This window comes from Melopsittacus undulatus, chromosome 5 (assembly GCF_012275295.1).
Source record: "Melopsittacus undulatus isolate bMelUnd1 chromosome 5, bMelUnd1.mat.Z, whole genome shotgun sequence".
Lineage (NCBI taxonomy): Eukaryota > Metazoa > Chordata > Aves > Psittaciformes > Psittaculidae > Melopsittacus > Melopsittacus undulatus.
In genome coordinates this window covers 84,925,019-84,937,038 of record NC_047531.1, presented here as the reverse complement: position 1 = coordinate 84,937,038, position 12,020 = coordinate 84,925,019, and the positions used below count along the sequence as shown (strand labels likewise).

Sequence of the window (12,020 nt, the reverse complement as noted above, 5' to 3'; positions counted from 1 at the left end):
AGCCAAACCAGCCAAAACTCCACCACCCAAAACCAAAGCAATAACCACCAAAACAAACCCCAACCTGTCCTTGGTTATTGTGCAAATACAACCTGCATTCCTCCCTTGAAGAGAAAATTTGGTGTAAAGTACCAGGGATTCACTAAAGTAATCCTGATAAACATCAATATATTCATTTTCAGTTTTTACCCCTATTTTTAATGAGTGTTTTGTTGATATTATAGCTTTTCCTATATTCCTTTCCAGAATAGAGAAGTTAACCACTGAAAATGCATCACCTCGAGAGGCAAATAATATTTCAAACCATCGGGTGCTGATTAAGCCAGAGACACACAATAACCAGAAAAATAAAGAAGTGAACAAAAATGAAGAGAAGAAAGCGTTGGAAGCTGAAAAATATGGATTCCAGAAAGTTGGGCAAGATAAGCCATTAACAAAAATCAACAGTGTAAAGCTAAATCCTCTGACATCTGAATACAGGACTTTACCCATAAGCACAATTCAGGCTGGACACTTCAGAGCAGTTCATTTGAATGGGTCTGAGAATAAAGCTGTTGGGCTTGTCCTGGCAGATGCTGGAGATGGAGGTCACCACAATGTGGTTCAGTCACATATGGAGTCTGAACGAGTTATGCAGAGAACTAATTCAATGCTGCAGTTGGAACAGTGGATTAAAATACAAAGAGGGAAAGGACAAGAGGAGGAAACAAGAGGGTAAGTACTTCGTAATAGATGTTTTTGGGGGTTTTTTTCTAGGCTTTCTAGCAAGAAAGGACTGAAACTTGTATCCTGGTTAGATTCTTTAGGTTTTCATCTCTATTACATAAATATATAATTCATTGTTCTCTGTAAGAAGTGCCTGGATGACTGCTTGGAACAGATTTATTACAGTTTCTTTTTTTATTAACATTTGAGTTACTATTCATAAATTTATCCATATTAATAACTTAATAATGGCCAGAAACTCTTTTTGGGTGTTACAGATTTCTCCTTCCTAGCAGAGAGGAGGTGTCATCAATCATAACAATTCTTTTTCCTCTTAAGATCTGTTCTTGAAATCTCCCTGTGTTCTGCATCTTTGTTCACAAATTCTTGTAATAATATTTGTGTTTCAAATTCTTAACAAATATTCCAGTGAGCTTTTAAACTTTAAACAAGCTTTAATTGAAGAGAGTGAAGCTTTACCTAAGAGTGAGTCACAGAGATCTAACATGATGATTAGAGCTTCTCACCTCAGGAAATCAAACACCTCTCGGCTCTAATACTGAGTTCCAAGCTTATTCCTGAAGCTTTAAAATCATGTGTGAATGATGGACAATATTGAAGCTTGTACCAACAGCAATTGCTTTGACAGGAGTAGTAGGTGTGTTGCTTCCAGGCTAGCTTAGATACAAGCAATTCTAGGTGTAAAATATTAAAGTTCTTAATATGACTTTAGATAGGAAGTATGGAGATGATGCAGTGGGAGATATTTTGAAGAGCTGAAATGAGGGAGTTTGCATATAGATAGATAACAGGACACAGAGCTGAAGATAGAGCCACTTTTAGAAAATGTGTTTTCCACAAATATAAAACTCTGGGGGTTGAGGGTTTTTCATTTTTTGCAAAAACTTGAGAATTTTACATCAGTTTGACTTACACTTGCCAAAATTGTTTGCATATTTCCTCACTGCTTTTAGTCCTTAATGAAATGTAATGAGGAATTGTTAATGTGCTGTTTCAGGAAACACTCAACATCTGTAGTTTGATCAAGTTGGAGCTTGCAGTAGGCAGTCTTGCAGTCTCTGACTTGGATTTTATCATGCATGCTTGCATAATGAGAACTGAGAAGGCTGTTTGATGCAATTAGACTTTTTTAATTGGACTGTAAAGTTTGCAACCAAACAGTAGGAAGTTGAATAGCTGTGCCATTTTTTAGATGGTAACAAGTATAAAAGCCCTAAAATTGATTTCATTGTGGGAGTCAAAGGGAAGTACTGTTAACAGTATGCTACAAATTAATGATAGCTGTTTAATTATTGGGGCATTGATAGTGCAAAGGGTATGCTTCCAAATGCAGTTTGACATAAAGGTAGCAAACTGAAAAAGCATTGACCTTGTTTTCTGTGGAAGCAGCCTTGAATAATGATTCAAATCCGTAATGTATAGTGATGTCTTTAGAATGTGGTTTCATTTAAATTTAAACTCTTATTTTTATTCAGACTGCCAGTTCTGTCTGGAGACAGAGATTTCAGTAGAACTGAAGTTGGGGAGTGAGAGTAGAAAGAAGCTCCAGTTTATGTTAAAGCTTAAGGTTGGGGTGAGAGGCTGGTAAGGCTTTATTGCAGTAAGACCTGTTCAACTCAACTTGAATTTCTGAGGAAAGCAGTCTTCACTTAATGGGGAAGAGTTGCTGACTTTTAACAAAGATGCTTTCCACTTTATCTGCCTCTGTGATGTGTTAGAGAAACCATGGAGAACAAAACTGGGTATCTCCAGTGTCAGACTGAAATGGATAATTAGAGCTTTAGGAATGCTGAAATGTTATCAAACAGGTTCAGTTAAATAACTATATATAAAATATGAGCTGGTTGCTGTCCTCAGTATGGAATGAAAAGGATTCACTGTAAAACTACTAATTTGACCCCTTAGTAGTTTGCATTTCCATGGATCTAGACATCTAGGTTTCAAGAGCCAAGCAAATAAGCACAACTGATGCCTTGGGGAAGAAAAACCTACTTTAAGCCAAAAATAAAATTGTTATTTTTTAATGAAAATTAAATCATTCCACCTCAGTATCTTACTATTTAATTCATTCTGCACAAGTCAATTATGAGTAAATGTTTTCACCAAAAGTGGCTCGCCTGAGTGGTCTTTCTCAAATGTGTGAAAATATGGAAAGGTTGCATAGTAGTAAGTGAAGCTTTTTATGGCTACTAACCCAGGATGTGAGCCTTTGTCTCCCCACCCTGGCCATATAAGCCTCATTCTAAATAATAAATGCCTGCTGTACAGCACCAGCTTTCAGTCTTCACCTTGCCAACCTTTGCTAGCTTTGCATGTGGAAGTTCAGTATTCTGGGCCTGCTGGTATCTGCATTCCTTAAGATGAAGGGCAACTGTGAGGTTTCAGACTGAGGTCATTGCAGAACTGAGACCCTAAAGATTCAGCAGCAAAGTCACTTTCCAAATAGTCTAACTTGGAAGCCAGAACTGGTATTGCTACTCAACAGTAATCCTAGAGACAACCTCTAAAGGGGTCTGTAAGGGGTCTGTAAACTCATGTAGAAGCCTTTTGTTTCCATATGGGAAGATTTTAGGAAGCTATTTATGATAGTTGCAGAAGTATTTTGCAACTTCACACTGTGCATGCCTGCTTGACTGACTGCAACAGTCTTCCCTTGTGTGCAAGGCAGCTATAAGCTGCAGTATTGTCTCAAGTGCTTTTTGGGTTTAACTAGAATGACTGTCAGCAGGACATTGGTGAATCTGTTCTGAATTTATCAAATGATGTAAAACAAGGCTTAACACTGGGCTTTTTACAGTTTCTGTGGTTTACCAACAGAAGATGAGTATGTTATCTTCCTAAATGTTCTAGAATGGAAGTAATTGCATACAGACTTTAAATTGCTATCTTTACATAGCAAGAACTTCAGAGGGTTTTTCTTCAACTTGTCCAGGTTGTTTAAAGGAGCCAACAGGATTAGACTGCCAATTTAATTAGCAAAATGGGAGAGGAGCTTCAGTGAGGGAGGTGTATCTCACTGCATATCTTCATGAAAATACCAGGCTTTGCTATACCCATTTGTGAACAGCTAAAATAATATTTGAAAGTTATAAATTGAACCAAAGGGTGTCTTGGTTGGTTGTTTTTTAAACATGGTGATGGAGAAAAGCCCTTATCACTAATGGTATGTTGCATGAAGAAATTCAGAGGTATTTAAGCAGGTTTTGCAACAACAGAATAGGATTTAGATTTTCCTTTTTTGTTGTTCTTTTTGTGAGCATGAAAAGTTGTCCCATCTACAAAATGGGGATAATACTTCATTAATGCTTGGAAAGCTTCAGAAATGTAGCAGATTTTGTATGCAAAGCTTTTGTAACATTCTGCAAATGAAAGCTATTATAAGTGGTTATATTCAGCTTAACTATTTTCACTGAAAAGTAGTTTTCATCATCATCAGTTTCCTTGATAGTTATTCCATAAGGATCTAACATGCATGATGTTGGTTTACCTTGCCATTTGCCCTACACAATGTCTTTAATTGTGGCACTAAGTCATTCAAAGCCATCTTCAGATTCTGGTGCCTGCTGGTGGCAGGGATTTTAGTTCAGATGTCTGGGGTGTAGCTAGAAGCTGCTGCCCTCTGATGGCTGAATCAAGTCCAGTTTGAGATCAAACTTATCTCTGGGCGAGGATCAATCATCTATATGATCAGTAGCAAAAGGCTTTAAGAGGTGCTCATCTGAATTTTAGATGAGGGTTGAATGAATCAATGTTTATTGAAAACAACAACAAAAACAAACAAAAACACCCCAAGCCAATAAATGCTTTGTCATACTTAGTCATGCACTGATGCTCAGAATCGAACATTTTGCATTTTAACTAATGCTGAGAGTTGCTGCAGCACTCCAGGATTTCTGTGTGGCAACAAATTAAAGAGTAAGCCTTTGCATTCATATCCAAGTTGAAAACCGATACAGTATTGTTATCAAGCTAATAAATACTTCAGCCTGGAGAAGAGAAGGCTACATGGAGACCTCATAGCAGCCTGCCGGTATCTGAAGGGGGCCTACAGGGATGCTGGAGAGGTACATCAGGGATTGTAATGATATGACAAGGGGTAATGGGTTAAAACTTAAAACACGGGAAGTTCAGGTTAGATATGAGGAAGAAGTTCTTTACTGTGAGGGTACTGACGCACTAGAATGGATTTCCCAAAGAAGTGGTGAATGCTCCATCCCTGGCAATGTTCAAGGCCAGGTTGGACAGAGTCTTCGGCGACATAGATAAGGTGAGACATCCCTGTTCACAGCAGGGGGGGTGGAACTAGATGTTTTTAAGGTCCTTTCCAGCCCAGACCATTTTACAATGCTATGATTTTGCTTGAATAGCTGATATGAAATGGTTTGTCCCTGACAATTTTAGAATGTAATTTCATTAGACAGTTACTGCTTTTTTTTTTTCTTGGTCTGGTGTTAAGAAATCACAAATTTTTATGTCCATTGTAATTGCTCAAGATTTTCATAGGGGAAACAACAGGAGGGATTTTTCAATTTCCAAAAAGAGAACATTTAAAAGAGGCCCATACTGAAACAGTATAGAACTTCAGAGCTTTCAAAACTCTGACCTACCCAGCATACTGACAAGTGACAAGATTTGACTGTTAGCTGGTAAAGAAATGTAATATAGATTATACAATCAGGCAGCTAATCAGAGAGAAGATCCAGTTTTGGCTGCTACAGTGCATTCAATCAGTACAGTTGATTCATTAATTGCAGTCTTAATTTTCTTGCATACCCTCAAAATGACACTTGTAATATTAAAAAGAAAGGTAAGAATTAGCTAGATAAAAAATTTCTGATGCTGGTTAAGTTTATAGCCATAATATTAATGCTGTACACTAATAAAATAAAACTTTGTGTTTCAGCATAATCTCGTATCAGACTTTACCAAGAAACATGCCAAGCCATCGACCTCAAGCTTTACCCCGGTATCCAGAAGGCTACAGAACACTACCAAGGAACAGCAAAGTACGGCCGGAGAGCCTCTGCAGCATAACACCATCGGCTTACGACAGAGCCATAGGACCAGTAACAGCCGAAGAAAAACGGAGGTCGATGCGTGATGACACAATGTGGCAGCTCTATGAATGGCAACAACGTCAGTTTTACAATAAGCAAACAACTCTTACCAGACACAGTACTTTAAGTAGCCCAAAAACTATGATCAATATTTCTGATCAGACGATGCATTCAATTCCCACCTCACCTTCTCATGGTTCAATCGCTGGTTTCCAAGGATATTCCCCACAACGGACCTACAGATCAGAAGTGTCTTCACCTGTGCAAAGGGGAGATATAACTATTGATCGCAGACACAGGGCACATCATACTAAAGTAAGAATACTTTTTTAAAATCATTAAAAATCTTATTTACAAGGATTTTTAGTTGGAATACTCATGTTGCACTGTAATACTCATTTTAGTATTATTAAATTACATCACTGTTTTCATGGAGAAAGGTTTGATTTTTAAAAGCATTTAAAAATCTAAAGATATTAAAAAGGCATTTTGCTAATACATTAGGTGAAAACATGTCCTACTATTACTGGCCATTATATCATGTTTCTCTAAAGGAAAGAAAAGGAGTTCAGATGCAAATTACTCAGAATAGTTTGTGGTACTTACAGAAATCTTTCTCCTTTCTAGCTCTTTTTAGCTGGAACTTTTAGAGGACTAAAAATCCCAGATTTCTTTCCATGTGCTGTTTTCAATTCTCCAGCCACAAGCTTGGCTGCTTTGGGTGCCAGCAGAAAACTGAGTGCAGCTATTTCTTTTGATGCCTTTGAGTTATTAGGGAGATCACTAAAGATCAGAGTCTGCACACAACGTTAGCGCTTGGCTAGTGTGAGTTTGCTGGTCTTCATCAGTGAGAGGAAGACATGAACCAATTGTAAACCTGGCTGCCGTATGTGGCTCTGCTGTATCCATCATGCTTGTGTTAAGCATGATTTCTGATACATTGGAGATAATTACATAAAATTACTCTTTCAGTTGGATGTAAAACTAGTGTTTGTATGAAAAGTTTCCAATAATTTTTCCACAGTCTTTCTCTCTGCTGTCTTTATATTTCTTGATGCAGGGGAAAACCCCATCCTTCAACTATGTCTTAAAGCAGTTCAAATAGCTTCCAGTTGGTTACTGAGTCTTGGATTTGGAAGTGTTTAGGTCCCTGTCTACAAAGGAGTAATTTTGTTTTGACATCCTTTATGTCTCAAAAGTTTAGTGATCAGTGCTTCTTGCACATCAGAAATATCACTAGGGTCAGTGCTGCAACGCATGTGTGTGCTTTCAGCCATGTTTTGCCTTCTGATATATATTTTTCCTTGTTAAAACACTTTATCTTAGTATTTCATATTTACTGTCTTTTATACAAGATTTGTTTGCCTTTGGTTTTTCACGCTATCTGCTTTGTATTTGTTTTTGTTACACAGCTAGGTTTTGACATCAACTTGAAAGCACAGACCTGTTTTTAAGAGGCAGTTAATAAGGAGGCTGACTGTTTGAAATCAGTGGGGTAAATTTAAGGTTTATTCCCCATCTATAGAGCGATCTTAGGTTTTCAAACAGCTTTTAATGGTGGGTGAAAAACTAAGACTGTTTACATGTACTGTCAGTATGGCAACAACTGGGAGGGAGGATTGTTAATTGAATGAATGATGAAAGCTGGAATGTTTCTAAGCTTTAGAGGTAAGCTACTTACATGTCCTAGATCAGCAGGGAGCACGACTGGCTAAAACTAGCACAAATCATAGCAGATTTATCATGGTTGTGAAGTTTGTCATGACTTGACTTGAAGTTGGCTTGACTTCATTTTAGCATTTAATAGGTTTTGAGTCTTCAGATAACAATGGATCATAATGCACTGTTTTGTTTTTGTCCAGCATGTCTTTGTGCCTGACAGAAGGTCAATGCCAGCAGGTCTGAGTTTACAGCCTGTTACTCCTCAGAGCCTCCAAGGCAAAACAGTGAGTTGCATTTTTACTTGGTACATCAGGGCTTTTTAAGAATAATCCTTTGAGCATGAAGAGGCAACACTGAAATCTTATTCTATTCAAAGTTTGCCATAAACGTGGCCTTTAATTATTACCAGGGATTTTTAAAGCAAATAAAGTAATACTCTGTGGTTCCATTGAATTCTGAGAGTATTGTGTAGCCACTGAGTCCACATTTCCTTTGAGAGCTAGTTGGGGTTTTATTTTAAGCATTTTTGATACATTATAGAAAGAGAATAGAGTACATTACAGAACGCTTATTTCTCCATCAATTATTTAGAAAATCCTAAAAGTAAAGTTTACCTATTTTTTGAAATCTTAAGGGTACTAAAATTGCTTTGGGTAAAATTGTGTCTGTTTTTGACATCTCCCATTTTACTGTGGTAGAGCTGAAATTCTTCCTGAAGTTATTTCATCAGAGCAATAATGGTGAATACTGTCCACCTTTCTAATTAAAACATGACACTGAGCCAAAAGCTTTGGGATCTTAAATTTACGTGATTTCTTTACTAGCTTTTGTCTCCTTTCTGTATTCTTTCTCTGTCCATCTGAAATGACTGTTTGAGAGTGTAACGGAGTAATAATACAGTAGGCAACAGCTCTCCAGTCAGTCCTTCCACTGCCTTGGACCCTGTTTCTTGCACTTCCCAGCATGAATCCCTGGTACCTTCTGCAACTGAGGGATTGGCCTGTGGCACCTGGCACCTTATCTCTGCGCCTTGTCTTCTTCAGACATATCTTTGAGTTCAGAGCCCCATCAGCTCTCCTGGGCTCTGCTCCTGGAGCTGGGCTGATGAGTGGGGCAGGGGGCAAGGAGGTCCAAGCTTCTGCCTGTAGAAACCATGAGTCCTGCCCACAGCACAACTGTTGCAAAGGCCTGAGGAGGAATCCTGTAGGTAGCTCTTTAAGCAAAGTTTTGTGTTGTGGTTGTTGTGAGAGTCCCAAGAGCTGTATCAAAAACACAACACTTGATGTCAAAAATACTTGCAACGTTATGAATCTCTAGAGAGGAGTGGGAATTACTGTTCAATGGGCTCCTCTATGGAAAAAAAGTTTGCTTGCAAACGTTGGATTTAAGTACCATTAATAGTTTATTCCTAATGCACTAAAATTGGGGTTTTGCACAATATCACGAGAGTTTTCATCTTGAAAAAGTGACTCACTTTGCTTTTGCTTAAAGATGCTACTTTCAATATCCTTATTTCTGAAAATAAGGTTTTCTATGCTTTGAAATTACATTAATTTTCAGACTGAAAGCATTGTCACTGATGTTTGGAGAGAACTTGAAAATGTCTTATGGAAGTGTACATTCCCATGCGTACTCTCTGAAATTAGGTACTTTAAATTCAGGTACTGCATGAGTTCTGTAAGAGGAAGATTGGCCATTAGACTATTTGGTTTTGGTGTTGGATTTCCCTCAAAGCAGGTGGTTTTGACAACTGAAGCTATGTGGAAATCCCTTGCTCCCTCTCGTGGGCTACTTTGGTACACACAACGGTGCCGGTACCACGCTTACTCTCAGGATTGTTTTCCCTTTATTCTAAGAAACTGGTATTCGGTTTTCAGTAATTCAATATGTGGTTCTCTGGACCTTTTGCTTCTTTGCTTTGGGGAAGTTCTGTGACTGTGAGAGAGAACAAGCAGTGGTTTAGGGGTTTTCTGTGTTTAAGGTTTGGTTTTTATTAACACACCGAACTGAGAAAACCAAAATGCTAAATGACTGTTTACCTCTTATAAAGCTGACTTCTGGAGAAGTGTAAGAAACAGAAGCAAACAGGAACATAACAAAAATACTCTAACGTTAAAGAGTTGATTTTTTTTCTTTAAAGTATTTCTAGTAGAAATATGTCCCAGGACTGGATCAGGTAGTTTCCCAAACTGACCTACATTGATTTGTGTGGAATTACCGGACAAATACCCATTGGAGTGTGACTTTATTTCTATTACATATATAATCTTGGGTTTTAAACACTATTATTTGTCACTTGCTAAGGCTGTATTGTGCATCTTAGTCATAAAAGCCAAGCAGTAAATCAGCTGGTAGCCTCAGCCTTCTGGAAGATGGAATGGAAAATTCCTTTTGTCATGCTTGTGCAGTATGTTGTGAAGGGTGATTTACTGATGTAGTTCAGGTACTGGGGGGGGTTATTATTTTTATCCTTAATTTTGTTGCATGCATTTGAAGAATTATTTTAGAAACTAAATCTTCTTGATGGCATTGATTCTTTCACCACGTTCAAATGGCTGTCCATGTACAGGTAATGATATGTCCTAAGGGCTGGCATTATCTCCCCCTTCACTTGAGTCAATATCATCAATTTGATGTGCATGTCAGGAAAAGAAAGGAGGACTGCACAGACTTTCTCCTACAAAATCCTTACTTATCTTTGTCCTGTACTACAGAATAGTTCATTTTTATGGCATTTGCAATATTGATTTGCTTGAGTAGTTAAAAGTAAACCCTTCATTATGTATTTGAAAGTGGTCAATTGGGGGAAAAATGGGCTATGTTTTGTTGTATCATTATAGACAGTTTTTGTAAGAAAAATACTAAGAACCCTTATTTTCATAAAGTGATGTTTAGGATACCAATTAACCTTTTTTCTACTCTTTGGCTTCTCACACTGCACTCCTTCAGCCAGAGGAGCTCACGCTGCTGCTAATAAAGCTGAGACGGCAGCAAGCTGAACTGAGTAGTATCCGGGAACACACACTAGCACAGCTCATGCAACTAAAACTTGAGGCCAGCAGCCCAAAGGTCAGCTATAAAGCAATGTGTGTCATGTACCATTCTCACTAACTTGTAGTCATTCATTAATCAACGTTTACATTGTACTGTTAGTACAAAACTTTGTGACTACTATGGAAGTAGAGTAACATTGATTCTTTGTGTATGTTATGGTCTGCTATTAACCCTTTGAGGTTTTCCTCAGAGCTTTTTGAAATTAGCAGGGTCAAAATTACATAGGAATATTTTAAACATGTTGCAGTTAAGTTTAAAGGTTCTTAATCTGTTGGTGTCATAAACAAAATTAGTAGTGATAGATGATGAGATTAATTTATTACTTATAGTGCCTCATATCAGACATAACCTTATGTGTATTTTGTGTACAAAAATTGGGACATGTTTAAAACACATCAAAGGGTTTATAGTTGTCTATGTAGTAGACATTTACATGAGCTTAATGTATATGTAAAAGCAAAATACTGTGTAATAGTTCATAGTCTAATTCATGGCAAACTTTCATCACTTCTGTTTTGGAATCAAAACTTGTTAATAGTTCAGCAGATAAAAGCAGCATTTTATTTCTATGTAAAACAGAAAGATCACTGTCTAGTTTACACCTTCTAAAGCTCTTTTCATGCATTCTGCACTTTCTGTCCCTTTCCTTTCTCCCCTGACTGCTGCCTGCTAGAATGAGATTCTATCACATCACCTTCAAAGGAATGCCTTGTATTTGGATCATCAGGTGGGATTTGCAATTTTCTTGTGTGTTTTCATTTCTTAATGCTTTTTGACTGCTCCTACAAAGCTGGAAATATCTGGGGATAAGGATTGTCAGTGGTTTTTATGGAGTTGGATATTTAATACATGCACTTGTTAGTAGCACAAAATATTTTAATCAGTTACAAATTTGACATGTAACAGAAAAAAACTCAATTTAAAACTCATCAGAATATGGTAGCTACTCGCTGATTAGTTTTCCTGTTCATTTCCTTCTATGATAACACTAACTAGCATTTTACCATCTTTAACCAAAGTAGTAATATATTTCCATGCTCATATGACACACATGCAGTTTATAGGAAATTGGTGCTTCAGATAATTTTAGTTTTCCAAATTAAGGAGAGTTAGATGCTTCTATGGGACATAAATAAAAGAGAAGTCAAACATGAAGAAGTGTTTTAAACAAGTCATAGCCTGGATCATTACTTCTTTTACTCAGTTATTTCTTCAAGAAATATATATTTTGGAAACAATATGTGGATTGTGATCAATTCGGTTAGACGGCAATGCACTGCTAAACATCTCTGTCTTGTTTTAAGGGGCTGCAGGAGGTCCAAAACAGTAGGGAAAAACTTCATGCTAAATTAGGTGAAAATACTTTGTCCAACTCAAATATTTCCAGTTTATAATGTTTTGGAATAAGGGAATAATTCTGTCTTCAACAACATAATTCATTGCCAAGAAAGAATAACTGTGCATGTAAAGTGTGAAACCGTATACTGTACTATTGCTTGATTAACCAAGCTTGTGAGTGTA

At 37.3% G+C, this 12,020-nt stretch overlaps 1 protein-coding gene across 8 annotated transcripts in view; it reads left to right on the top strand.

Moving 5' to 3' along the window:
- PLEKHA5 (pleckstrin homology domain containing A5) overlaps positions 1 to 12,020 on the top strand; it is a 143,842-nt gene that overhangs the window by 100,778 nt on the left and 31,044 nt on the right. For 4 of the 8 annotated variants that reach the window (XM_034063053.1, XM_034063047.1, XM_034063048.1 and 1 more), the window contains 5 exons: positions 247 to 714; positions 5,630 to 6,098; positions 7,646 to 7,729; positions 10,395 to 10,514; positions 11,173 to 11,226. In XM_034063053.1, the coding sequence (XP_033918944.1) occupies positions 247 to 714; positions 5,630 to 6,098; positions 7,646 to 7,729; positions 10,395 to 10,514; positions 11,173 to 11,226 (1,195 nt within the window). The remainder of the gene's footprint in view (positions 1 to 246; positions 715 to 5,629; positions 6,099 to 7,645; positions 7,730 to 10,394; positions 10,515 to 11,172; positions 11,227 to 12,020) is intronic. The other 4 variants (XM_034063051.1, XM_034063050.1, XM_034063054.1 and 1 more) reach the window with 2 other exon arrangements.